This window comes from Pungitius pungitius, chromosome 11 (genome assembly GCF_949316345.1).
Source record: "Pungitius pungitius chromosome 11, fPunPun2.1, whole genome shotgun sequence".
Taxonomy (NCBI): Eukaryota; Metazoa; Chordata; class Actinopteri; order Perciformes; family Gasterosteidae; genus Pungitius; species Pungitius pungitius.
Genome location: NC_084910.1, coordinates 3641331 through 3668015, shown reverse-complemented (window position 1 = coordinate 3668015; position 26685 = coordinate 3641331). Strand labels below are relative to the sequence as shown.

General features: G+C 45.2%; 3 protein-coding genes across 5 annotated transcripts in view; 1 reads left to right on the top strand and 2 right to left on the bottom strand.

Annotated features, from left to right (window-relative positions):
• Positions 1-3321, top strand: part of rspo2 (R-spondin 2) — a 47596-nt gene extending 44275 nt beyond the window's left edge. Inside the window, exon 6 of the mRNA XM_037454346.2 lies at positions 3101-3321. Within this exon, the coding sequence (XP_037310243.1) occupies positions 3101-3216 (116 nt within the window). The 3' untranslated portion in view covers positions 3217-3321. The remainder of the gene's footprint in view (positions 1-3100) is intronic.
• An 8694-nt stretch (positions 3322-12015) lies between these two features.
• On the bottom strand, positions 12016-12765 carry LOC119198203 (hepcidin-like). Of its 2 annotated transcripts, none has more exons than XM_037455133.2 (3): positions 12578-12765; positions 12409-12492; positions 12016-12269 (listed from the first exon to the last, which is right to left on the bottom strand). In XM_037455133.2, exons 1-3 carry the CDS (start codon positions 12662-12664, stop codon positions 12174-12176), a joined length of 267 nt encoding a protein of 88 aa, XP_037311030.1. In that variant the 5' UTR covers positions 12665-12765; the 3' UTR covers positions 12016-12173. The 2 variants fall into 2 exon arrangements, with proteins under 2 accessions (XP_037311030.1, XP_037311031.1); XM_037455134.2 differs by having other exon boundaries at positions 12409-12486.
• A 2437-nt stretch (positions 12766-15202) lies between these two features.
• LOC119198201 (hepcidin-like) lies at positions 15203-15914 on the bottom strand. Of its 2 annotated transcripts, none has more exons than XM_037455131.2 (3): positions 15752-15914; positions 15583-15666; positions 15203-15442 (listed from the first exon to the last, which is right to left on the bottom strand). In XM_037455131.2, the coding sequence occupies exons 1-3, from the start codon at positions 15836-15838 to the stop codon at positions 15347-15349; spliced, it is 267 nt and encodes an 88-aa protein (XP_037311028.2). In that variant the 5' UTR covers positions 15839-15914; the 3' UTR covers positions 15203-15346. The 2 variants fall into 2 exon arrangements, with proteins under 2 accessions (XP_037311028.2, XP_037311029.2); XM_037455132.2 differs by having other exon boundaries at positions 15583-15660.
• Between the last annotated feature and the right edge of the window lie 10771 nt (positions 15915-26685).

The window sequence follows — 26685 nt, the reverse complement described above, 5'->3', positions numbered from 1 at the left end:
GATCTGAGATTGTTGAGTAGGTGAGTCTACGAGGTATCGGTTAGTTTAGGGAGCTGAAGCTTGAAACCCATTAAGAATACTGGTACTGGTCTGATTTGATACTCCAGTGGCATGGAGTGCACCCTATCAGTGCGCTAGAATTACCAAGAATATGGCGATTTAAAAGGAACTGGAAAAGCGTCAGGGATCAGCTGCAAAGATTTGTCTCCTGATATGAAGAACGTGTCCAGAACGTTGTTTATTATTTATTTTAAGAAGAATCATTAAAAAAAAAAAACATTTATCCCATGAGTAGCATCATCATTTGACTTATGCGCCTCTGAATGGATTTGACACAACATCACAGGAACAGCACAAAAATAATTGCAAACAGCTGCCCCAGAAGGGCGGAGAGCCTTGGACCACAGAGGCCGACACAAGTATGGCGATGCCTTCATTGTGTGCCTTTATAGGCATACCAAACAATACCAAACAATACCCAACAATACCCAACAATACCTGAAAATACAGTTTAATCTTCATGGAATGCTTGAAAACGGAATGTACCACCAAAACGTTCTTGAGCGTAGTGAGAAAGGGAAGGAAGGGGTAACGCGATGTGAGTAGGTTTGACCAAAGGTTTTTAAAAGTAACCATATCTGGTAAGACGCATTGTATACCTCGGGAACTCAGTCGGCATGTGCAGTGGCTGAAATGAGTTTTGTGTGTGTGTGTGTGTGTGTGTTATGAGCACTCTTACAGGGTGTGTAAAACTCTGTGGATCCCAGATCTCCTGCCCAGTCCTGAACTAGCCAGGAAAAGTACTTTTTTAGTAATCCCTCACACACAAATATATACTGTATATATATATATATATTTATTTTTTATTTTTCAAGCTGTAAATGCAGGCCCTTTTCAGTTTAAATGCATCCCTACGTCCAAGAAATGGCCCACGACGTCTTTGCCCAATGTGGGGGGAGTTTAATGCACCGCACTTTATTGCCGTCAAATGTAATTTGTCTTGAGTTGATTGCACAGAAAGCCGTGTTTATCGGGCCCCTAGCAACACTGTTTTGAATGAAAATTACCTCTTTAAAGAGCGATTAGGAAAACACACCTATAGGCCAAATGCCTTTCAGCTTCAAATTTACTTTAACAAACATTATTGTAGTCATGCAAAAAAAAATCTAAAGTGGCATCAGCTAAACAAGTGTACAAAGTCCACTGAAAATGCATTTCAATTGAAGGCCATGAGAGTTTGATGAAAGAGATGTTGTTTTTAAAGGGTGAAACTTTATAACATTGGCTACGTGACTGTTTCAAAACAACAAAATCTACCTCACAGTGTAGCTCTGAGAAGGGGGAAATCACTATTTTGTAAGGCTGCTTAAAAAAAGGCCACCGCAACACAAGCACACATGAGATGGCAATTAGAGATAATGCCTCCTTTTACACGCCGTTGCCCGTTTTTCCAGTGAGAGAAGCGGCCCGACGGAGTGCAGTAATAAGACCCCGGGATCAGGCGACCAAACGAAGCGGCCTTTGTTTTCCCGTGCTTCCCCCCTCAGCGAACCATGGCGGGCCTTTTTTTTTCTTTGGAGTCCTAGATCGGGATCGGGGTAGCGTCTCATCATCCAAGCCTTACTCCACTTTTCCTCCCATTAGTTTTACTTTTCCCTTAAATTCCCTCACACTCACTCCCCCCCCCTCGCACACATACATCTCGCACACACACCTCGTTATCTTATTTGTGGCCTTGGCAGCCGGGGTTGTTGCCTTGCGGTCCGGTAGCCAGAGTTTTCTCTGTCACAGAGAGCCGTGGGTGCCGAGCCTCCACCGCACAAACTTCCATGAAAGCAGGAAGTCAGCTCCCAGCATGCCTTGCGTGTCCAATTGAAACCTGGGATGGATTAACCTTTCCCACTTGGAAAGAGAGTTATACAACTTCCCATACTTATATCCCCTCTAATGCAGTTGGTCTGAACAGACATTTGTTTCAAACTGAGGGTTGGAGCAAACCAAGACCACTTCACCAAGACCGGTTCACTTCTTTCTGTAATGCAGCCTTTTTTATTGGCAGTGGCAGAAGTGTGAGGGCTTTTTATGAATATTTAGGAGACATCAATCCTCAAAGCACACATTTCCCCCCCCCCCCCCCCCAAAGTGGTTATCTTCCTCTTCCATCACCTTTTTCAAATGTTCCCAAATTTCATTCATTGTAATAAAATCCAATCCCCAAAATTTGGAGTCCTCCATCCCCCAAATAAGCAGTTTGAGTTCATGTAATCCAAGCCACAGCAGTTCATTTCACGACTGCTTTTCCATACCGCCGTTTTACAGTCAAATCAATTGAAGTGGTGCTCATAGGTCACTCCTCTGTTGTTTGCTTGAAAAAAAAAAAAATAAAGCAATCATTTGCACCCGTCTATGTGTTGCATCATCCCAGGGCCTATTCTCACCCGGAATAAATCCCACATTGACGAACTCCGACTGATAAAAATAAAAGTGCGCTCCTCTTGCTCCCTTTAAGCAAATGCGCTGCGTTCAGCAGCACACCGCTGCCAACACGCTCTTCATAGTGAGGCCAGGTCAGGGGGGGAGGGGGGGGGTATGTGATTGAGCTGTTTCTCTTTGTGGGACTGCATGGGTCTTCTCACAAACAAGATTCACGATGAATGCTGACATTTGGGGATTTTCTTTCTTTCCTTTTGTAGGTCTCCCTGCGAGGATTTAGCCAAGCGTAGTCCACAGAGGAAGAGCAATGCGATCGGTGGATTTCATTTGGGAACAATTCACCCATTTAACCCAGAAACCAAGCAATATTCTCAAACTAGAGTTTTATCTTGCCAAAAGTTAAATTAATATAAAGAAAACGAATTGCCACACAGACAGCCTTTGGCCTTCGGGGGCCCCCGAGGCGCTAGGGGACAGTTGGCCACTGTCTCTGCCGGTAATCCGGCCTTATTCATCATGTAACGTTTGCTGGAGCAACGGATCGCATGACATTGTGGGGAAGCACTCTGACAGAGGGGTTTTGCAGGATTGCCGATACTTTGGAGGATCTGACAAGTGGGATGCTGATTTTAAAACCATTTCTCTTTTGTTCTCTCTCTTCTCCCAGGTGGCTCGGGGAAGCCGCGATCCAAAGAACCAAAGAAGAAGAACAAGCAGAGGCTGCGGTTTCGGGCCCAGAACCAGCACAGCGACCACTTGGCCTCTGCGCGCTCCAGCCAGTGAGGACTGAAACCACTGAACAAAGAAGCAACGCAAAGCTGCTAGCCGCTGCCGCTGCACCCATTATTCTGACTGACCACCATCACGAAACCCCCACCACCCCGACCCCTAGCCCCCCCCTCCGCCCACCAGCACACAACCAATGCTCAAATGTCCGTCGCAACAAAAAACAAGTCAAAAAACACACGTCCCAACGCACACAATTAGTACGAACACACTAAACACGCGCTTCATGCCGCCCCGCCGCAGTGACCAGCGAGGTGACTATGTCCACTCAGCCCCGCCCCTTTGCCTTGCCCTGTGGACCATTATAGTTGACGTTACCGAACTCACTTCCTGTCATTCACAATGTCATTAACCGTGCGGGGGTGATGGAAGACGGGGGGGGGGGGGGGGGGGCGACCAGAGACTGGGGAGGCGGGAGAGCCGGATAGAGGGAGGTGGATAGGAGAGGTAGGGAGGCAGTTGGCAAAGCTACACAGCTTTCAAGTAGGGGCGGGAGGGGGGAGTTTGGATCAGGGAGGACGACGAAAAGGAACGAGGGCGTGAAGAGGCACACGAGATTCGACTGAGGCGAATGATGCTGATGGACAAGAAAATGGCATCTTGACCTGAGAGAGACTGTTTTTTTTGTTCCTAGATATATTTATGTCAAAACTGCCCTCACCTCTCCCTCTAAATGGAGGCAGGAGCGTTCCCATGTGTGGCCTTTATGTTATGTACATTTTTGAGAGTAATATTAATGAAAATTACCATGCATAGTTGCAAAGTATTTTATTCTCAGCACACTGTTTACTGTTTACGTTCAGACCGCTTCATGCGCTAACTGTATAGTGTGGATAAAGATAAAAAGAAGAGATTTACTTGTTCGACTAGCATGGCAAATGGATCATGTGTACATAGTTTATCTAATTATAAAAGCTTATTACTGTATTTTCAGTATTTGACATCGTTCTAAATGTTTTAGAGATAAAAAGGTTGTAATACCAAGCTTCAGATTAAAATGATTAAAAACAAATAAACATAGGCGCCACATAGCTATTTCATTAATATGGTATATATTTGATTTATTTATTAATTCTGTTTTGTACTTTTTCTGTTCGGTGAGAACTTTTGCCTCATGCTGTTACTCTTATACGCTGAAATAATCTTTGAGTTCCTTATAACAGTGCATATCTTTAACACCTGGAAAAGGTTTTTGTCACGCAAAGTGTATTGCATTCATTTGACCTCCTCTACTGATTTCAATGTTTTAAAGTAACAAGAAAAAAAGATAAAACTATGCTTTGACATATTCTAGGTTTGATGATTAGGATCCAGCAAATGTATGGTCATAGGACTGCATATGTGTACGTGGTGTTTTATTAAAGTACATTTCATGTGACTGTATCACAAAGCCATTCATTATTGTCTCTGGATATATAATATGGGGCCAAACACTGAAACTGCCGATTCCTTGTCTCACTTCAGCGTACAATTATATGATTTGCAAAACATTTGTTAAATCCATCACGTTGCGCTGCATAACACGAGTGCTACCTCAAGCCAACGGGTCGGCCACGGTCGATTGGGCCTTAAGAGCATGACGGTACTGTTAAGGGTTTGTGATTCACTATGACGTACCCTCGTCAATGGTACAAAACCAGCGCATGCCGTTGGTGGCCCATTCATTCCCAACGTCATACCGTAATGTCCTAACAACATGTATTTGGCTGGGCCTTTTTCTTTTTTTTTTTTTACAAACACACTTTCGATCACCTCTTTAAGTGATGCATGTCGTACTTATTCACTTTGTGGTCTTCAAAAAAATCAAATGAACACATACAAAAAAATCCTTCCCCAGACTAAATGTGCAAAGGCAAAATGCGAGTCACGGCGAATTTAGCACAAGATCCATACCGTATAATCATTGTCTCGAAAGAGGAAAAAAAAAAAAAAAAAAGAGCTGAATCTGCCGGACATTTTATGGATGCACAGTAGCAGATGAATCATCACGCAGTGTCGCATGTATATCATCCATGGAGACACAGACCACAGTCTTCCCGCTCTGGTTAACCCCCCTACAATCACACATGATGTTTCCATAGGGAGGTTGTCAGTGCCGAACTACCCCGCTCTTTATATTCTTCGTGTCTATAACACAGCAGTTTTAAGAGCCTGAACATCTTTCACAGCTGTGCGAAGCGGCACGGCATATTTGACAGTAGAGGCTATTCATTTTTACAGCTTCCACCGATTGGCATTTGCTCAATAAAATTCCCAAACTGACTAAATGCAGTCAAGGGTTAGAAAAGTCAAAAATAGAACAGACCACATTTAGAGAAAGCATTATAAGCTACATGAATAGAGTTAACTTTCCTCAATGCATGGTTTTGCCCACATATTGACATCTGAAATCTTGTATCAGTACCTGTAAATACGCCAGCAAGACGTGGCGAAAGAAATTAAGTCTCACACAGCTTCAAAATGTCAAGGACAACTTAAATAAGTGCAATACTCCTCCCTTTTGGTACTCAATGGAGAGAAGACCTGTGACCTAAGATGACGATCATTTTATGAAAAAAGAAACATGCCAATGGTGGGATGAGCCCTCTGATGACATCAGGACCGCAGAGAACCTTCACATCTTCCACCAAAAACTCAAGACACACCTCTTTAGACTCTACCTTGACTAAAACACTAACAAACCAACTCTAAGTATTGTACCATTGTTCTACATTGTACAACATATCAAGTCACATCCCTTCCAGAGAAGAAGTCCCAATTAACGGTGTTGGGTCGTGACGCCCCTCCTGCTGTCCTGGTGGAAGTCCTGACTAACTCCAGCAGGCCGCTCCATGTGCTAATTCTCCACACCTTCTACCTACCTCACTGACTCCATTGTTTGTGTCACTAGGGTAGGTAATTGAATTGTGTTGCTTTTAAGTATATCCTTCATATCAGCAGCTGCAGCATAGAACACGGCAGAGTGCGAGGTTCCAGATATGAAGCAATTTGAGATTCCCACGTGGCCTGTAGTTATTATTAGCATTATTGCCATGTAATCGTTATCTGTAGCCTAGTGTTACGCCTGGCTAACACGCAATGCTAAAATGCTAACACGCGGACGGCGGATGCTGCGGCGGTGATGTTCAATATGTTCTATTGTCCTGTTGATTTTTAAATACTTACTCAAATGCCAGGGTGTCCATATGTGTTTTATTTCTCGTCTATTATTCCTATTCAATTGCATTTTCTCGGGTTCGTTACTGTGAGGCTGCAATGAGGAAGATACTTATACTATATTTATAACTGATAATGAATTGTGCCCATAGATTGCAAGGAGCTCTTTTGTTGGTGAGGCGACTTGGTGCTGATGTTCTTTCCACTTGTAGTACTTAACTTAACATGTACTGTACCCTTTCATTGGTCGATGGTGGCGCATGGAGTAGCGTGATGTGCCGGGAGCCGCACGGTTGGCGGTTTGAATCCAGGCTGCCCCCATGTGCCGTGTCAAAGTGTCCCTGAGCAACACACCTGACCCCTGATTGCTCCCCGGGCCAAGTGTAACGCATGGGTTATAATGCAATGTAAGTCGCTTTGGATAAATGAGTCAGCTAAATGACATGTAATGTAACCTACTCCAGCAGTGCATTAGGTGCATAATGGTTACAGCCAGCCAAGTTAGTCCTCTCAATCTGTGTGTTTGCTAGAGTCCAATCATGTGAATAAAGACAATGGGTAAATACATTGTTGTCATTAAATTGTATGTTCTTTTAAAATGTTAATTCAAAAGAATCCTCATGCCCGCGAGGGAATGAAGGGAAGCCAAAGTGACATTTGCAGGGAAAGGAATAGATGTTGTGAGTTGTTTTTGAAGACATCTGCTGCTGGTTTCAACCTAATGAACGATTTACAGATGTCATCCCCTGGGCCAGACTATCACTGCTCCAGACTGAGGGATTAAACCTTAAGGCTTACGGAGAGGAACTGCACTGAAGTGGATTCATTAAGAACAGGACCACCAACTACAGCACACATTGCAGCGTCTGCAATGGAAGAAAAAAAACACAAAGACAATCGCAAAGGCACGTATCAAAGGAATGAGCCTCGCTGTTTTTCCCCTCACATTTCCCCTCTGACATCAATCCAACAGGACACGGATGCTGCTCTGTGCTGTCGGGAGGGTAAGCAGTCATCCGCACATCAGAAGGAACGTTCCTCCGTGTGTAAACCACTTCTGTAAACTGTTGGTGCACGTGTGCCCCTGCGCGTGCATGTGTTTTACTGTTTGTGCTGAATGTGGTTAGGTGGCTGAGTCTGAAGCTCCCTTTTAATCTGACAGAGAGCATTTTCATTAGTTCTGTTGGGTCCTATTATTATAGCCCGCTTCAAAGGAGCGACAAGTGAAACCACTGACAGGAAATGACCCAGTGGGCCCCCACACTGTATGGATCAGTGATAGTAATTTGCGCTGTTATAACAGGTTGATATGGCACATGAAGGCCTCTACTGCACCCACTGCATGCACCTCACTAGACAGCCGGAGGAAAACGGAGGAGGTTCTCAGGGACCTCGGCTCTACACTCACACACTGTTGCATGCTGTGAGGGTGCCGTTGTGGCACATGTGACACATCGGTTCCAACACAGATGGCAGGATTTGGAAGCTATGACATTGGCGGCGACTTTTAATAACTGCATAATGATCCATCACTTTGCCCTTAGAGTTGAGGGAAATCATCATGTGGGTTTAGGCATGGTGTTTGGCAGAGGCCTGAAACAGCAACAGGCGGGGGGGGACACAGTGGTGTCAGAGGACAAGCAGGTCTTAATAGTTTGAACAAGTCTGCCACATGCAAGCCATCTTGGTCTGTACAAGCCCGCTAAACGGTGGCATTAATGGGTGACTTTTATTACTTCAACGCGCTCCTAATTGCAAAAATGCAATCCAAAGTCAACTTTCATTCAGAGTTGCTAGGACACAAGTTAATCCCCAAAAATAAATATACTCTTCAATAAAAGCTGATCGTCTGTGACAGTTATTTTCTACAGTTTAAAACGGAAAACTGTGAAAAGATCCGTCGCGCTGGAAGTCCATGAAGATCAAAGCCCCTTTGCATGTGCCTCACCTGGTGGACAGGAAGGGAAAAAAAAACATTAACGTTCTTTATGCTCCGGCTTGACTTGGGGGAAATAAAAATGGGGGGATATTTACGAGTCACTTGTTGTGGTGGTGTTTCTGCGGTTTGGCCACATTGCAGCAGGTGCAATAGGGGACTTTTAATCGCCATCTACCCCGGACAGGCCTTTCCATAATACCCATTATGGTGTCTCCTATGGGTGTTTTTGTGCCATACTTACCCCCAAGTTCCTCTGGAACGCCTGGCTTTTTTTTTCTCCTTCACATTGAGAACCCAACACCAAGTCATTGTCCCCTTTCTCTTAAAACGGAACGTAGCAGCTCTGTCCTTCCTCTCAGGATGTGACATACAAGGACTTTATGACCTGAACGGAATCATGCGGCGCACCTTAAACACATTAAAGACCTGGCCAATATTTCCTCTCAGCGGCGCTCTGGGAGCCATGGGCACAACCATTATATTGGGCTCAAGAGCCAGCTGGTGAGGACAAATCCACAAGGATTCCCTTCCCCCCCCCCCCCCCCCACACCCTTCTGACCCTGGCAGCCTCGCCCCATTCATTCACATTTTTTATGTGCCTAGTAGCCGTGTTACTACCGGTTTCAAGGGAGAATTAATCCAAAACAGGTCTTATTAAAGTATATTAAGACCAGTTGAATTGGATGTAATGTGCTCAGTGTGGGCCCAGAAGGGTTGTATTTGAGACATTGCTCACACTTGTGGCTTCTAGGAGCGGCGCTGCAGTGGCAATGCACCGGTTCCGGAAGGGGGGGGGAGGCGGGGGGGGGGGGGGGGGGGGGGGGTCATTCACTTGAGCCACGTGTTGCATTGTGGGTAAGCCAATTTAAGTGGGTTTGAGCACACAGCGTGGGGTAAAGGAGGGGGTCTCATTGTCCAGGAATGTTCATCCCCCCCCGCTTTCATTCAAGGCCGGATTACGCAGCCCCATGGTTCCCGAAGCCACCTTTGCCACCACTTGGAGGGTCTGCGGAGGAAATATCCATTCATACACCTAGGCACGCACAAACAGGCGCAATCCGCCCTGTGAGAAGCCGGGGGGGGGCGGCGGCTGCGGCAGCAGGGTGTCGCGCCTCGGCCTCACTGGGCCGGGCTGTTTCCTGTGGAGCGCCCGCGATGCCGCCGGTGCAGCACAATCGTCATCCTCAGCGCAACACATGGTATCGGGCCTGTGTGTGGGTTGTAGTAATCGATTCAGCCGAAGGGGAGGTCTTGACCTTGTGTCAGTGTTTCTAAGCCTCGACGGTGTGTGTCTGTGTCTGTGTGTGTGTGTGTGTGTGTGTGTGTGTGTGTGTGAGTGAACGGCTCCCAGGCTTTGCTGTGGAGTGTGACCTGCGGTGGAGCTTTGAGTTCGCACTCTGCTCTCTCTGATTAACTGCAGAAAGTGATGACTAATCTGTCGGTTCGACCCTGGAACGAGGAATGAGATATTACAGGCAGAACTGTGTGTAATGAGGCGATCTGGATCATATCAAGAGGAACATTAATAGACAGCAATTGCGTGGTTCTATTCCCCAAAGTTCAGATATTTATCTTAAAAAGTATCATTCAAAACACACGTCCTGTTGTAAAGATGTTATCTATAAAAAGTTTGGTGTTTTACCAACCACAGATTAAAGCTAGCTATGTTTTGCAAGGAAATAAGCTTCATACATTTTTTGCAGCAAACAAGGATTCCATCATTAACTTTTTGGCCATGCATGCTAGCTGGTAATGTCGGTCCACCGCTTTGGTCCAACCTCAAGTATCTTAACAACAAACTGATGGATTTCCATGAAGTTGTTTCCAGACATTCATGGCTTCCAGGTCACGTGTACCAATGATGATGGGAATATCCTGACTATTCTTCTCTTGCTACTGTTTGTAATTGACATAATTCATTTCGAGTTAATCGGCTTGACATTTTTTGGACGCATTCCGTTCTCATTTTTTCCGTCAGGATACATTTCGTAGCTACAGACGTTACCTTTAGCCCGATCCCAAAGGTGTTCCGTCATCAACCTGAAGTGTGAGGTCCGATAAAAACAGCAAAACTCTATCAATGCCTCCATTAATAAACTCCCACACAACTCGTGCAGTAAAATCCAATTCTCGCTAAGTATGCTGAGTTCTTCCCAAACATATGCATTTCCGCCAAAAACCGTATTTAAAACACTTTGTTCTCGCCTGACCTCGACCATGTGTGTCTCAACAACCGTAACATCCTGCGATTTCTTCAGCTCACCACCCTAGCACTTAACAAACTTTAGCTTGCTGATTTATAGAGCCAGTATACTGTAGTTTACCGTTGAATAGGCCCTTAATTGCTGCCTGCCTGCTTTCATTGTGTTTTGTCTGTGTGTGTGTGTGTGTGTGTACGTGGCTATGAGTCAGATAAAATAAACCACATGGTGTGTGTGAGTGCATGAGGAAGCTGAACGTTTACTATCTCCCTGTGTGGTTTGGCAGCGGCTCTGTTGGCACGGGGGCGTGCAACGGGCATCCGTCTGGGCGCGAGGCAGGCCTGGCACGCCGCTCAGCCCCCCTGCGTCGCTGCATGAGGGTGGGATCAGAGCAGGAGTCCAGGCTCCAGACTGGTAGTCTGTGTGTGTGTGTGTGTGTGTGTGTGTGTGGGGTTATTAAATCGTAATCACATATGTTTAAATAGGTCCTCCATTGTTCTGCTTGTCACTTGCAATGTGCTGACCTCTCTGCATGTCGCCTCTCCATTCACAACTCCATCACAGAGTGTGTGCGTGTGCGAGTGTGTGTGTGTGTCTATTCCCTAATCGTTTCTGCGCTGAGTTAACACAAGACCATTTATTTGACCTTTGTGGTCATTATAATTGCAATGTGCAATCCAGCCGTGCAGAAAGTCACACAATGGCATGCGTACCACCGTGGCCCGATGCCATAGCTCCCCTCTCCGGTAACGAGCCAAGCAGAGCCGAGCTGTGCCGGGCCATGGTTAGCACTGGGACAGCGGACCACCCTTGGAAAATGAAGTTTCTTCTGGAAGTGTTTTGTTCGTCAGAGGCCAGTGGAGGATGTTTCCTGAGTGTACCATTGTTTGAGCCTGCATGGTTCCAGGTATAAAATGTTGTCAGAGTGTCACGAGTGTTGGTTGTATGTGATTACAGCCCAGAGGGATCCCTCCTCTGTTGCACTCTGTCGGGTTTCTGTGTTGTTTTTGTCCCAGTAAAAAAGTTTTTTCTTTAACAATGTGATGGTCCCAGGACAAAAGATGTGTAAAAATTGTAAAGCACTCGGAGGCAAAATGTTGAATTTTTGGCTGTATGAAATTAATGGAATCAAAAAGCTTCACAGTGATTTGACTATCAAACTGCCAACTTTATTTGAACTCTTTTATTGTAAGAGGAGAGCATCTCCACCAGCATTCTTCACACTACTTTTTAAGTTATTAATTGTGAAGAACCCAGGGCCATTTAAGAGCATCTCTTATTTTGTACTTACTTATGTCATATTATTCTTCATGTTTTATATTTATTTATCTTCAAACCCCTGATAAAGCTGCTAAAAAACACTGTGTTTTGACTGGAGGGGTTGAGCTGTTTTAGTCTTTGCCCCAGCTGGTTAGTTACTAGTAACTAGTTTTATACAGTTAGATGGTATTTTATGACACGGTGTGATGTGTTTAGACAACAGACTGTTTAGGCAGGTAATTCTAAGAAGGTTTTGTATTGATAATCCACTTTATTATTTGGCAAAATATCTCGGAGCAAGACTTACAGACTGACCACAATCATTTTTCTGTTCATTGCATGAAATGGAATAAAAGTGTTACATTATCTTTAAAACAAATTAGTTTGAGAAGGACTCCTCAGAATCTGCAGCACAATCCACAGACCCCGGGGGTGCAGCAGCCACAGCAAAACTTGCACTTGATGCCGCGCTTCTCTCTGATGTTATACGGCATCTGTGTGAGAAGTGAAAGACATGAGGAACGTGTTCATCTCACTCTGGTTATTCAGGTTATATCAGGAGCCTTTGTGGGGGGGAACGCATCCAGCATCAGGTAAATCGGCTCGTTGTGTTCATCCACATTCATTCATCACCTTCCATGAGTCCACGGGTGTCTCCTCCTGCTCAGCAAGTGGGAATTCGACGCTCATTGGCTCCTCCACTTCCTGCACCTGTTGCTTGCACATTTACAACAGAAGCCACTTTTTTAGGATCTGGATGAAGTATTTGTGGATGATAAGTGAGTACAAGTCAAGTTGTTACCGTAGCTGTTGGGACAGCAGAGCTGTGCTGGATACAGATGAAGGTGAGCACGATGGCTACTGCAACAGCAACACTCAATGTCTTCATCTTTGCCCGTTGGACTGGTTGAAGTAGATTTCTTCAGATCTTTTTGGTGACTCTTGTCAGCTCCTCTGAGTTCTCCTGTCTGATAGCTGGATGTGTAGAATGTTCTGGTATTTATACTCACTTGGACCCGTGTTGCCTCATCGCTGACAGCAATTGCCACACTGCAGATTCCCAGCATCCATGTGGGATTTTGCAAATGGGAAATTCCTGAAGACTGTTTGTCTGCCACAGTTTTCTTGTTGAACATTAAATCAACCTTTACCTACACTAATTCTTGTCTTACTTGCTCAGAAGGACAACGCAATTCTACTGCACGAGTATATATGTAAGTCATGAAAACGTGCAATGGAAACACATTTATAAAGAAAATCAAATTGAGGTATTAAACGTACGACTTCTGCTGAAGTTTCCGCTCCACTGAAGAGACAACGTTCAGCAACGTTCTCGCTTACTTTGTTAACGGCGCTTTACAATGACCCAAATATTTAGTTATACCTAAAATAAACGTTCAAATTCTCTCACATTTGATTAAAGTTTTTTCTCCTCATGTAAAGACTGTAGGATTGCTTCACCTGTCAGTATAAAAAAGAAAAGCCGGGTGATGAATAGGTATGAATTGATAATGGTAGAGATGAAATCCCAAGAAACAAATCCATTGGTGGCATTTTTAGAACCAAATTCCATTTCAATTCTCAGTATAACTCAAGTCTTTCAAAATCCGCCTCTTGTGCAAAAAGCAAAATCCCCAAGTTTAGTCGCCATTATTTACTGAAAGCCATTCTGACCTCAATGCTCCGCTTGTATCACGAGATCAACATCAGTGTCAACAAATAGAGCGATGCACAGATCTACAGCCGTCTCTTGTACCATGAAGAGGAAGCATCGCCTTGTCTATTAACAATAAAATACGGTCTTAGTATCTAGTGTTAGCAGCCTCTAGTTGTGTATGCTCACTTGTTGAAAGGAAACTTTTCTCAAATCAGTCAACACAACTGATGCCAGAAATAACAACCAGCTGGCTTCAACCTCAACGTAAAGAAGAGTAAGTCTACACAATGTGCCTCAACATAATATCTACACTGATATTTCATTTTTTGAAAGGGCACTGTGTGGGATGTAGAACCTTTGGGACTTTTACAATGCATACAATTTGATATTGTTAGAAACATTCTGTACTGGAGTTCATTTCTCTCGTGTCCCTGGGGTGTCTTCACTTCCTGCCTTGTCCTGTCCTCCCCTGTGAGTGTCTGCAGTGTCCATGATTCTTTCCAGCGGTGTCCAATCCCCTGCACCTCCCCTGTGTGTTTACGCCCTGTGTGTCTCGTGCCCCTTGTCGCGTCATTGTCTGAATGTTGTCGTGAATGCGTCTTGCATGAATGCCCTGCAGGAGTGCTGTTGGGTTTTCTCCTTGCCGGTTTTGATTTTTTGGATTTATTAAAAGTTACTTTTCGTTCGAACTGTGCATTTGAGTCCTGCCTCTGCCTGCACCCGACGTGACAATTTCTCCAGTTCTGAAAAAGAGCTTTGGTGTTTTTGTTCCTGACAAAAATGAAACAAACTGTTCACAAAAAAAAACGCAAACAAAGTTCTCGGCGCATAAAATAGGTTGACTTGAACAGAACTTTAGTCAGTGTATGTTCACTTAACATAACCGGAACAGAACCAATCCGACCAAACTGATCCGACAAACTGGACCCAGAGAAACACCATCCAATAGCAGGGCTGATCAGACCATGAAACTAAGGGCTAACACTTTCTTCTGCAGATCTACAAATGAAATAAAACTAAACTTTTACTCCATTGTTATGTTCGGCAGCAGATTTAAAGAAATGCAAGGACCAATTATAGTCTGGAGAAATAAACAAAATCTTTTTGGGAGCTATGCTCAATCACCCACATGATTTCGATTTGACTTGGAACCTTCTGATTGGCCACTTCCTGATTTTAAGAGCTCTACTTAAGCGCAGCATCTTTTACTCAGGTCTGAGGATCCTTCCTCATCACTGCGGACTCATCTGAAATTGCTAAAGGCAAAATAAAATGTGACCTGTTACATGTCCCATGTTTTGTTCTGTTCCTTTAACCGTGTGAGTGGGGTAGAGTGCTTGTTCTGTGTGTCTGGAGTTCACAGGTGTGCTGGTTGGCTGTTGGCGAGGAGGCGTGGCCGGTGAAGACCTGGGGAGTAATCGCCTAACGAGCTGGGGGCCTAAATAAACCAGCCTTGTGGTTTGTAGCGCCTGGCAAAGACCCTGTTTGGTTTGAATCCTGCCGGGTGAGATCCCGTTGTGCTCTACCTGAGTTCTGGAGAAGGCGTAGGTAGGTAGGTAGGTAGGTAGGTAGGTAGTTCTGCCCATGGGTGTACTTTTGCATCACGTAGGTAAATCTGTTACACTATGTTAGCTGGGCGGGGGTCACTCCTGTAGTTTTGGCAGGGAAAGGTGTGTAGAACAACAGGGACCATAGAGAAGTTCACTTAATAAAAGCTAAAAAGTATGAACATGAATGTATACGTAAACAAGAACACTTTCACACACAATGTATGGTGACACTAAAGTTTATTGTAATAATTCACTTCACAATTCAATTTTTAAATGGAAATTAGTGGATGTAAATGCACATTTAAAAACAGCTTGAACAACAATCACAGATTTTAAGCATCTAATAATGTTGTGGAAGGACTCCTCAGAATCTGCAGCACAATCCACAGACCCCGGGGGTGCAGCAGCCACAGCAAAACTTGCACTTGATGCCGCGCTTCTCTCTGATGTTATACGGCATCTGTGTGAGAAGTGAAAGACATGAGGAACGTGTTCATCTCACTCTGGTTATTCAGGTTATATCAGGAGCCTTTGTGGGGGGGAACGCATCGAGTATTCGGGTAAATCGGCTCGTTGTGTTCATCCACATTCATTCATCACCTTCCATGAGTCCACGGGTGTCTCCTCCTGCTCAGCAAGTGGGAATTCAACGCTCATTGGCTCCTCCACTTCCTGCACCTGTTGCTTGCACATTTACAACAGAAGCCACTTTTTTAGGATCTGGATGAAGTATTTGTGGATGATAAGTGAGTACAAGTCAAGTTGTTACCGTAGCTGTTGGGACAGCAGAGCTGTGCTGGATACAGATGAAGGTGAGCACGATGGCTACTGCAACAGCAACACTCAATGTCTTCATCTTTGCCCGTTGGACTGGTTGAAGTAGATTTCTTCAGATCTTTTTGGTGACTCTTGTCAGCTCCTCTGAGTTCTGATGGCTGGATGTGTAGAATGTTCTGGTATTTATACTCACTTGGACCCGTGTTGCCTCATCGCTGACAGCAATTGCCACACTGCAGATTCCCAGCATCCATGTGGGATTTTGCAAATGGGAAATTCCTGAAGATTGAGAGAGACTAAAATGTCCTGTTAAATGTGGGGAGCGGGATATTGGAAAACAATATGTATTATGTAATTAATGAACATAAGTCAATTATCAATTCATTCTTACTTACTGCCTCTGCATTTCCTTCACTTCCTTAAAAGGAGACTCAATTGCAACCTTAAGATTTTCTGTGTTTTGAGCTGCTGGCTGAGATCTTCACATCTTTTGTTTGGCCATTGTGAGTTTGGTGACAAGCATCTGCTCCCGAGCTGTGTCCATCATTGGAAATCTTCTGCTTTTGACCTTGGGCCTTTTTGTTAGCTCAACAACATTAAATGACTCATGAGCGTTTCAAAAAACCTTCCATCAAATCTTCTTTTTCCTGCAGGAGACGGGCCTTCAGAGTAATGACACTAAGACTGCAAGGGTCAAACTATAGTAAAACGCTGCCAAAATGGCAACATATGCCTGTTTGATTTTTTTCAACTCGACGGACTGTTTCATAGTGTCGGCACTTGAAGCTCAAAGAATCTCTCTGGCACGAACAGTAGATTAAGAAGGATAGGTGAAAGACCTCAGTTGTAGCAATTAAATGTTGAAATGGAAGTTGCCTAGCAGATAGCTTAGCCTAGAAGCTAGTTTAGCCTAGCAGTGCATAACGTGGTCTGTTTTGAATAAATATTAAAATATATATTTTCTTAATCGCATTAATCTTGGACACATTAATTGCATAGATTAACGCGTTAATGCTGACAGCCCTAGTTTGAAATATATTGCAATAAGCAAAATTGCTAAAATAAGCTATTGATTTGATAACTTTGCTGACCCCTCTCACCCCGGACATAATAAAGTGTTTGTGCCCCTTCCATCCTGCAGGAGGCTGAGGTCCATCAGGACTAAAGACCTCCTGCCACACAAACAGTTTCTTCCCTTCGGCAGTCGGGGTCATCAACAGAGCCCGGTCACCCCCCCCCGACTGTCACGGTTTGGCTTCGCTTCCTGTTTTAGTTTGAAGTTTCATGTCTCTTGTGGTCCTGGGTTAACTTCACTTCCTGCCTTGTCTTGTGATTGCGTGATTGATTCCACCTGTGTCCAATCACCTGCACCTCCCTTGTGTATTTAAGCCCTGTGTGCCAGTTGTCCTTTGTCGCGTCATTGTCCGTGTTACTTTCCGTCGGTGCATGTTGTCCTGTTTTTCGAATAAAGAGCACACTTCGTCTGGGAATCCTGCATTTGAGTCCTGCTTCCGCCTGCACCGGCAATCCCCCATGTGACACCGACTCACTGTTTACTCTCTTCATCTGCATACACTTCACCTGTCACTTTCTGTTAGCTGGTGCACTTTATCTTAAATTTTTTATTTTCTTTTTTTCTTAACTTACTAACCCATAGCTTTAGCTTACTAACCCATAGCATATATTTTATTATATTTTTATCTCATTTCTGCACTACGTTGTGTTGCCCATTATTGTATTGTCTGCCGTCATGGACCAACTGCCAAGTCAAACTCCATGTATGTCTCTAACATATTATGGCAATTAACGTTTCCTGATTCCTGATTCCATTGGCCGGCTTTAGCGGACCACAACAGTGTCAAAAGACCACAAGTGGCTTCAAATTGGTTGGAATCTGCAGATAGTGTCTTAATAATATTAATTCACAATGAAACAACAAAAAGTCTAACTGGTGAAATCATAATAACAAAATACTGTTATTTCTTTCAGATGCTATTTGTATATAAGTGTATATTTAAAAAAACCTAATGGTAATAAACTAGAAAGGAGAGTCCAGTGAAAACTTCAGATATTAACAAGTGCAATTGAATGTTGTGAAATTTGGATTGCCTTAGTAGATGAGTGGGACTTTAGCTGAATTTTATTCCTCCATTTCTCCCATTTCCATTCAGTCTCTCATCTGTCAAAAGAAGACCTGCATTTTAAACTCATTGTCCTTTTTATGTCACCAGAAAACCAAGTGGAAAAAATGTGATTTAAAAAAAAAACATGCATTTAATTGCATTCGAATTTCTCGCCTTGGCAGCATTTTACAGTCCTGGGTTTAAGCCTGTCCACTCTTTGTTTGCAAAATTGCTCAAACTCCGTCAACGCGCATATGGAATGTAATTTAACAACCCATTCACTGATTCTGGATCGGGCTGAGGTCAGAGCTTGGACTTGGCCACATCAACACAATCACATTTGTGTTAAAAAGCCATTCTCATTTAGCTTTGGCTTAGTGTTTGGGCTTTCTGCCTACCTTAATTGACCACAGTTAAAATTGCAACTTTCAAGTTTTCTTCCAGGATTTGAATTTTGCTGCGTTCTATTAACTTCTACATCCTTATTAAGCCTTTCCGATCCTGCTACAAGGGAGAATTCCCATAGCTTCATAATTGCACTACTGTTGGACGTTGGTGTATTTCTTGATTTTTATATGTAGGATGTTTTGATCAAAGCAAGCATAGTGTTATTTGGCCATGTCTTTGAGTCTTACACAAAACTTCCATTGAGGATTATTTGAAGAAAGATGCTGTATGTGTCTCATAGAGGTGGCCTATGCTTCCATAACTAATGTCCATAAAGAAGCAGGTTTACAGTGCTGCCGCCTTTTTTCTATCACGTTAAAGTGTTTAACATGCACTACATCATTTAGTCCAAATCGTTTGAATTCAACATAAACCTCATTGAACAACATCATTTTTGTAACATTTATTATGTTTCTATGCTGTAAGGAAACAAAACTGAAAAAATTGGCAGTGTGTATGCGTGGGTTTTCCGGGGATTTACTTGTTTTGGCCTGGTTTCCCCAGCTGGCGTCCATTAGCTACCTCGGCTCTAGAACAAATAAATATACTGTTGACTACTAATCGATACTTTAAATCGCTCAGCCCTGGTCAAGGCCATTGGCTCCCTCCGTCCCCGTCTCAACATCATCCTGTTTGGGTGTCTTTCCAGTTTACCCACCCACCGTTCTCTCCCCATTTCTGTTATGTCTTGGAATTAGCTCAACACGACAGCCTAATTACTGTCAAACCCCCCCGCATCTACCCACTTTGCTGCTTGCACCTTTCTCTCACCAGGTAACCAATGAGTTCCTGTGCCCTGGGTTATTACATCCTCCCTTAAATACCATATGATGGCATAAACAGTGTCGCCACTTCATCTGTGTAAAAAAAAATATATATATATACTGTATATACTGTATATGAGCGCTGATTACGGCCCTCCATCCATGAGAAGCACACAACGCCCCCCCCCCCCCCCCCCCCCCACACACACACACACTCTTCTAATTCAATTTACTCTGTTCACTTCCGTTGTTGTTTTTCTCTCCAAGCATGGCAGCCAGAACCAGTGAGGCTCTTTGACACAATACTGGGCACGTTGCCAAAACATGTGTAACACAGGAAGAAAATCTAATGGGAGACCTTTGTAATTAGTCCAATAAATGTTTTCACTTGGATGTATTCGAAACAAAGCCGGGCTTATTACGGCGCGCATGGCTTTTTATTGTGAGAGCTTGTAAGCGGGTGATGTCTTCGGCACCGAGTCAAAGGGCAACGCTTTTGCTGTGGCAATGAAACAACTTAACGGGAGCCGTTGCGCTAACAAAACCTGTGTTCTGCCACTGTGGAAGCAGGAAAAAAAGTCAAACTTTTGCTTTCCAAATATGAGGATGTAATAAAGGCATCAAGGGATTTTGCTTTCATTTCAGGGTCTTTTATCCCTTTCCACGAATCCTGATAAAAGATATAAATAGCAGAGGGGCACTGTTTTTAATTAAGTAACATGGATGCTTGTTGCTTTTATTAAACCGTCATGCGTGTTTTAATACATCACAGTAGACTGCCATGCTCATTGCTGAAGTAACTTACATGCTCAGAACACACACACACACACACACACACACACATGTCTGATAGCCGTGGCTTTCATGGTCTGGGGGCCGCCAGCGAGGGCCCTGAAGGGATCCTGCGTTAGATGTGGCTTTCCAAAGGGTGTCGGGGGAGGGGATGTGGGGGTGGTGGAGGGGCCAGAGAGGGGGTCAGGCCCGTACGTTCACCACTGGGTGTCGGCCCGGCCAAAAGATTGCTGCCACATGACATGGCTTGTGCACTCGTAAATTAAAGGAAAATGAGGGATGGAGGTGTAGGAGCCGGTCTCTAAGTGATCCGGATAGGTCTCGAGCCGCGAGGAAAATGATAAGCGGGGAGTAAACGCGTGGAGTGTGTGCGGGGGCGGACTGGCTGTGCAATAAGGCATCGATGAGTGATACAAGAGGCCATTTGCATTGTGGCTGCCATGTGGAAAAGCCCTACAAAGCATCCAGTCAAAGAGCTTCAACCGGGCCTCTAATCAGCTGTGCGTCCGTGGTTGTTTATTAAGCCACGAGCTGACCCGGTCGGACTCAGCGGCCTCTTCGTGGGTTTCCCTGGGGGGGGGGGGGGGGGCGCTGTATATTTAGCCGTCTCGTGTGGCCGCACGGGGCGGCTGTCTTGAGGTGACGGAGCTGTCTGTTGCGGCCCGCGCGTCCCCGTCACGCCTGTAAAAAAATTGTTTGTGAAGTGAAGAACCCGGCGAGCTGTGGTCTTGTGCCAAAGGAGGTTCTTTGCCGGCTCTCTGCGTGTAATGACAGAGCCACGCGGCCCGAGTGACACATCTGCCACGGCCTGCTGTGGAGCCGCCGCTCGGTCCTCCCCTCGCGGGCATAAAAAAAAAAAAAAAAAAGAAGCTTCTTCCTATAGTTTGTGGAGGATTATACCGTGGAGGGGGCAAACAACATCTTCTGTTTAGATCTCATTAAAGGTACCCCGAGTGCAATTAGCATGGAATCTTAATTGGACTGGAAAGTTAACGAATGTATATAACTTTCAAGGCAGGCTCATAAAGCCTCGCACTCGTGTGGCTGTAACCCGTTATGGGAGACATTCGCCATGGAAACGCTGAGTCTTCCAGCCACCCAGGAGTATTTAGTAAGCAAAAATGGCCTTTTCAACACTGAATCGTCCCCTCTTCAAATTCCCAACGCCCACCACTTATTCCGAGCGGAGCGGTCAGCGATGAGGCGCGCTGGAAATTGCTCCTGTTTTCTCCATGTCGCTTTACACCCAACTTTTATAACGTAACGTGGCAAACATTACACGACGAGGAACTAATGATATATTTTCTCAGCTGGAACGTGGGAAATGCACCGCCGACCCCAAAAAAAAGCGTTGCACGTCTCAGTAAATTAGTGTGTGCTGCTAAGTGAAAAGCGAACAGCTTGCCAGAGCTGCACTGGCTCGGGACCCATAGGGGAACCCGCTGTACTGGAAAGCCAAAAGGAGATCTTGGACCTATGGGGAAAGGAAGCCCACTGTCAGCGAGACGCGTTTTTTTTTTCTTCGAAAAACCCAGACATCACCCTCTGACAGCTCGGAAATATCCATTTTAATGAGGGGGGGGGGGGGAAAGTGGATTTGGCCAGACGTCTCCGTTCCTCCCATGGAAACTCATCTGTCCTGGTGTGAGGCGACACCCTCGGGGACTTTTAACTAAAGGGTTGAGTGTGGCTGACTCCTGCGGACCAGAGAGCCCCCGTAGAACGTGTCCGCAATGCCTGTCCTCTGGTTTCTTCGAAAACCTACTCACCACGCATGAGCTCCTCTGACTTCTGCATGTTGTCTCTAAGTAAGTTGTGTGTGTATCTCACTATGTTATCTGTTCTGTTTTCACTGCTGATTCACTTGGACTTTGGTCTGGATAAAGACGGCCGGCAACAGTGTTGTTGATAGGAAATATGTGGAAAGTGTGTGTGTGTGTGTGTGGGGGGGGGGGGGCGTTGACACTTGCAACAAAGATTGGGAGCGCTGTGCGGCTGCAGAGCCTGTGCAGTGTTGACTTCTTTTGGAAATGACAGCGTTTCAGCGTAAACCTCTTTCCTCACCGGGGCATTTCCATCGGGTCCAAGGAGCAAACACCGAATGTTTACCCAAAGTGAACTCGCAATCACATGTACCATTTCTTTAAATACGTTCAACAGAGCAATATAATTGTTAGGAATAATTGCTTCTTTGATGGTTGCTTACTCTCTTTCTTCCCAAGATTCAATTAAGACCAGAAAAAAAAACGCTCACAAAGACTCTACATTGGTTAACTTACATTTAAATGTTTAAGAGAGCCACATTACCTTTTTTATGATTTTGATTATAATGGGGTCTTATTCAAAACACATGTAGTGTAGTAATATTCAGCAGCTGCGCGCGGCTTTGCCTCTGGGACATTCTTTGTTCAGCTCGGAGGAAAAGGGAGGGTGGGGCGGGGGGGGACTTCCACATGCTAACATTTACACAGTGATTTCTTTTAATTGCACTCTACTTTTTAATTTGCCCTGGACTAAAGCTTTTAAAAAGTAGGACTGGAGGTATTTTATTGAAGTCGTGCCTTTACGCCGGACAAAGTTTTCTCCTGATTGCCGTGGCCTCGCGGGCCCGGGGCTCCTTTCGACCTGACAACCTGCGTTATTCCTTTGCCTTCGCTATGTCAAACATGCCACACGGAATTTGGATTTTGGAGACGCAACGGGAACACGCTGACTCGGCGAGCTTCCTCCAGGTCCCCTCTTCAAAGGATTACGACAAATTAACGCTCCTTGTACCGGGCGAGCGGAAAAGTCAAGAGGAATCACGTTTGAAGAGAACAGGGGGTCGAACCGGGAAAACGCAGATGGCCTAAAAGATGTGTCGCTTTCGAAATGGGGAAATGGAGGAATGTTGAACAGATCAAAGCAGCGGGAGGAGGGAGGGGGGGGGGGGCGGGGGGGCGGAACGTTTGGGTTAAAAACTTCCAGTACTGACGAAGCATCTGTCCAACCTGTGAGAATCCACCCGCAGCCGATGATGAGCTGCTCTTCATATTTGGTGCTTCACATGTTCACATGTTCACGACAGAGACATTACCCACCTGATGGGCAGCCGGTTACTTTGACAGCCTGCATTCCAACTGCGCCCCCCCCCCAACCTGGCTGAGCTCTGATCAGCAGTAACACAGGCTGCTCCAGTGATAACCACCCGAGGCCGAACCGATTCGCATTTGTTAATTGCAAAAGAATTGATGAAAAATGAGTGAATAGCTAAGAAAGAAGGGTCTGACCCTTCCACGACCCCCGACACTTCCGTTTTAGTTTTTACATAGCCGATAAAAAATAATGCTCACTTTTATGATCCCAGTTTACAAGGACACTACGTCTTCTTGCACGGCTGAGTGTGTGTGTGTGTGTGTGTGTGTGTGTGTGTGCATGCGTGAGGCTGAAGCCCATACATTAGTTTGCAGATCTACTCTACACTACTTTAATAAACCAAATATAACCAAATAATATCTTTATCAGCTTCAAAGGAAGAAATCTGTAAAAAATGTTGTATTTTCAGTTCCTAACTCTAACTGATACACTGAGATATGTGTTTAATGTTTCCAAGAACTGAGTAAGCAGTGAAAACGAAGCAGCGCAGATGGCGCTCCGTGCTGGCACCAGGCTGCTGTTATCATGGAAGAAAGTGAGGTCATGTGCCCTGGAACTTGATCTCTTTAGACGTCACCACTCAATATCAGGTGCGTGATATCGCGTCGGCCCTCACAGACACGGTGCCGTAAGACCCCCGTTGTGCTGCATCTGTTCGCATCCCTCGGGCCCGACTCCTCCCTCACACCAGCTCGGATGCTGCTTTGTCTGATACATTGGCTCCTCAGAATGAACACAAACACTTCATTAAAGAGGTAAATTGAAGTGAGTGTTTATGATGCCAATTACCACCTTTACTTGTGTGCCTGCTTTAATCGTGGCCAAATCCCTTTTTTTTTCTTCCTTACTCAACACTGCAAAGGCCTCCACTACAACACCACATGCACGCACACAGAGAAAACTAAAGTTCATTTGTTTCCACCTGTCACGCGTTTACGGAAACTGTGTCAAAACCCTTCTTTTTTTTTTTTTTTTATTCATCCCGATGCCGGTTTATTTGCTGCCTTGTAAATACTCATTTTCTTGCCTCTGCTACAATGTGACTCTTCAGGTCCACGCGCGGTAATCACAAGCTGTAATCGTTTTTAGGGGCTTTCCTTTTTAAGGCCTACTCTACCCTGACCGGCTCTCGCAGTCAAATAACCTGTGGCACAGAACCTTTCACCACCATGATCATCATTATAGTTAATCACCATTCATTTCCAGTTTCACAAGAGCCCACAAGATCAAACATGGAGTATTTTGAGCTTCTTTTTTTTTTTTTTTTTTTTTGTTCCTATATGGCGTGGCCTGCAACAACAGTTTGGAGTAATTGAAACAATATGCAGCACATCAACACTCACGGTTACCGAACCATCACCGCAGTTTGCAGATATCGTGATAATGATGCGAGGCCTGTTTTCCTCTTTTGTTTGCTGCCACAATAGCTGGCGCCACAGCTCGGACGAGCCGCCTGCGACGCGCCAGCGCCGCCATCTTGTGGACGGAGCAGGGGAGGCCTCTCGAGGGGCCACCGAGTAACAAAGCCGGGTCAACCGTGGTACAGAGGAACCTGTGGTAAACAGACAGTGTGTCCCTCCAACAAAGAAAAAAATGAAAAAAAAGACACCAGCTGCAGTCGCCGCGGACACGTTGGCTGCAAGCTGATTCCGTGGTCACACCGAATCCGACATGAAGATGTTTTGCGGCCGGGAGTCAAAAAGCAGAACCGAGAGGCACTTGCTTGGACACGACGAGAAGCACGGGCTGATCCCGAGTCACTTGAAACCTCCACACCACGTTACCCCGAAAGACGTCCCCCCACTATTATGGCCAACATTTGACTTGTGGCTTTTTGTGTCAGAGACAGCTTTTGCTGGATTCAGCCACATCTTCATCTCCATCCTTTTTTTTCTTTCTTCTTCTTCCTCCTTTTTTTTTTTTTTTTGCCGCTCGTGTTTCTTATTTCACTGCATCTTCCTTTTCGCGTATGAGGGCTGGACGGCTCTATGGTCAGAGGCGACGGTTCAAACACACTGTGGTTCATTAAAGACATCCTGTTGGCTTCCAGAGAGAGGGAGGGGGACCCGGGGAGGGGGGGACCGGAGGGGAGCCAGGGAGGGTTTGTGGCATCCCAGAACCATGCCATGTCGTTGTGCTCCGGTCTACCCTCTAAACCCACGCGGGCCAGACCACATCAGCGTTCGAGGCTGGAAATCACAGGACGGCTCGCGGTCAACCAGACACACAACGCCGTTTCCAGTGGTCACAAGGGGGAGCGCGGCGCTGGGGGGGGGGGGGGGGGGGGGTGGGACGCCAGTGACAACGGGGGCCACATGGCGCCCTGTGATGTTTAATGTCACGTTTTGTAGTGGCAGGAATGTCACGGGCGGCCCTCAAAGCCCCGAAATCTCGCTGCACTTCACACACAATGCTGAATTTCCTCTTCTAATGAGGACAGATTGTGTTCAAAGTGAACGTAATAAGAGGGAACAACCGCCGGCTGTAACTAATGGCGTCGGGCGGAGGGGGAACGTGCAGTTTGAGCGTCGGAGGAAGAGTTTTGGGTTTCGATAAGTCATGGTTGACTCATAGGAAGAAAGGCCGACAGAAAAGGTTGGGTTCAGGGAGGAGACCCAAAGGGGGAGAGAGAGAGAGAGAGAGAGAGAATCCTGACGGGTAGGACAGCCTTTGCTGAGGAAAGCTCAATTTGACCTCCATTCAGGGCAAAGTGGTCACAAAACTAATAAACTCTTAAACTGTTAAATCTGGGAGCGGAGCGGCGCATTTTAGCGGTGTGGCCGCTGCCTTGAGATCATGATTACGTTTTAAAACCCTTTCTATTGAATTTATTATTATGATTTTTTTTTTTTTGTTTAGTTTGGTTCATGTCTTTTTAAGTTACAAAAAATCTATTGGACTTTGTAGTAAACAATTGTATGAGTATGAAAGAATTACAACAATTAAATGTGTTTAAAAAAAAAGTTTTTTCATAAAATGAGCTATTCGGGGATTAGCAGCCCCTATTTCATTCGTCCACTTGTCATTTTGGTGGTTAACATGAACAATGGAAGTACTAAATTTGTCTTCTTGTTGATGGAAACCCAAAGAGCTCAAAGACTCTGCACATGTTGGCTCTAAAAACGTCTGGGTTGCCTCGTACCATTGCTACGCTGTTTAATATAGATGTGAACATATCCAACGTCAGCACTTTAACCTCACAGTTAATCTTTCATTCCAAATGCAATGTTCACGTCTGCCAAATCAGCGCGAATCTTACGACCCATTTGTTTCCTTTGGATCTATTTTGCCTGCACATACATATTTGTTCGACATATTCTTGTCTGGATAACTTCTGTCTGAATGAAGTCTGCTCGCTTGAAGATCACGTCACTGTCTGGTGACATCGTCGATGACCTCACACCTTCGGCCGTTTAGCACAGCACTGACGATGCATCACCTGTTAATGATGTGTGGGAAAAACACTGGAAGCAGCATAAATGGGAGCATTCAAACAACGTGAATGGCTTCGTGCTCACGTACGCATGCATGAGCATGAACTGCACATGTGCATTTATGCGTGTGTGTGTGTGTGTTTGTGCGCGAGTTGCAGTACAGTAGCTGTGTACCCGAGGCTCCCATCCAAACAGCTGGTGCCCATCTGTTTCTTCTCCCACTGCTGCGGC

Bases quoted from the DNA above. Each gene is read 5' to 3' on its own strand.
- LOC119198201 (XM_037455131.2), bottom strand. From the start codon at position 15,838: ATGAAGACATTGAGTGTTGCTGTTGCAGTAGCCATCGTGCTCACCTTC. The intron at 15,667-15,751 runs GTAACAACTTGA...TAAATGTGCAAG, and splicing joins CTGCTGTCCCAACAGCTACG to CAACAGGTGCAGGAAGTGGA. The intron at 15,443-15,582 runs GTGATGAATGAA...CTTCTCACACAG, and splicing joins CACCCGTGGACTCATGGAAG to ATGCCGTATAACATCAGAGA.
- LOC119198203 (XM_037455133.2), bottom strand. From the start codon at position 12,664: ATGAAGACATTGAGTGTTGCTGTTGCAGTAGCCATCGTGCTCACCTTC. The intron at 12,493-12,577 runs GTAACAACTTGA...TAAATGTGCAAG, and splicing joins CTGCTGTCCCAACAGCTACG to CAACAGGTGCAGGAAGTGGA. The intron at 12,270-12,408 runs GTGATGAATGAA...CTTCTCACACAG, and splicing joins CACCCGTGGACTCATGGAAG to ATGCCGTATAACATCAGAGA.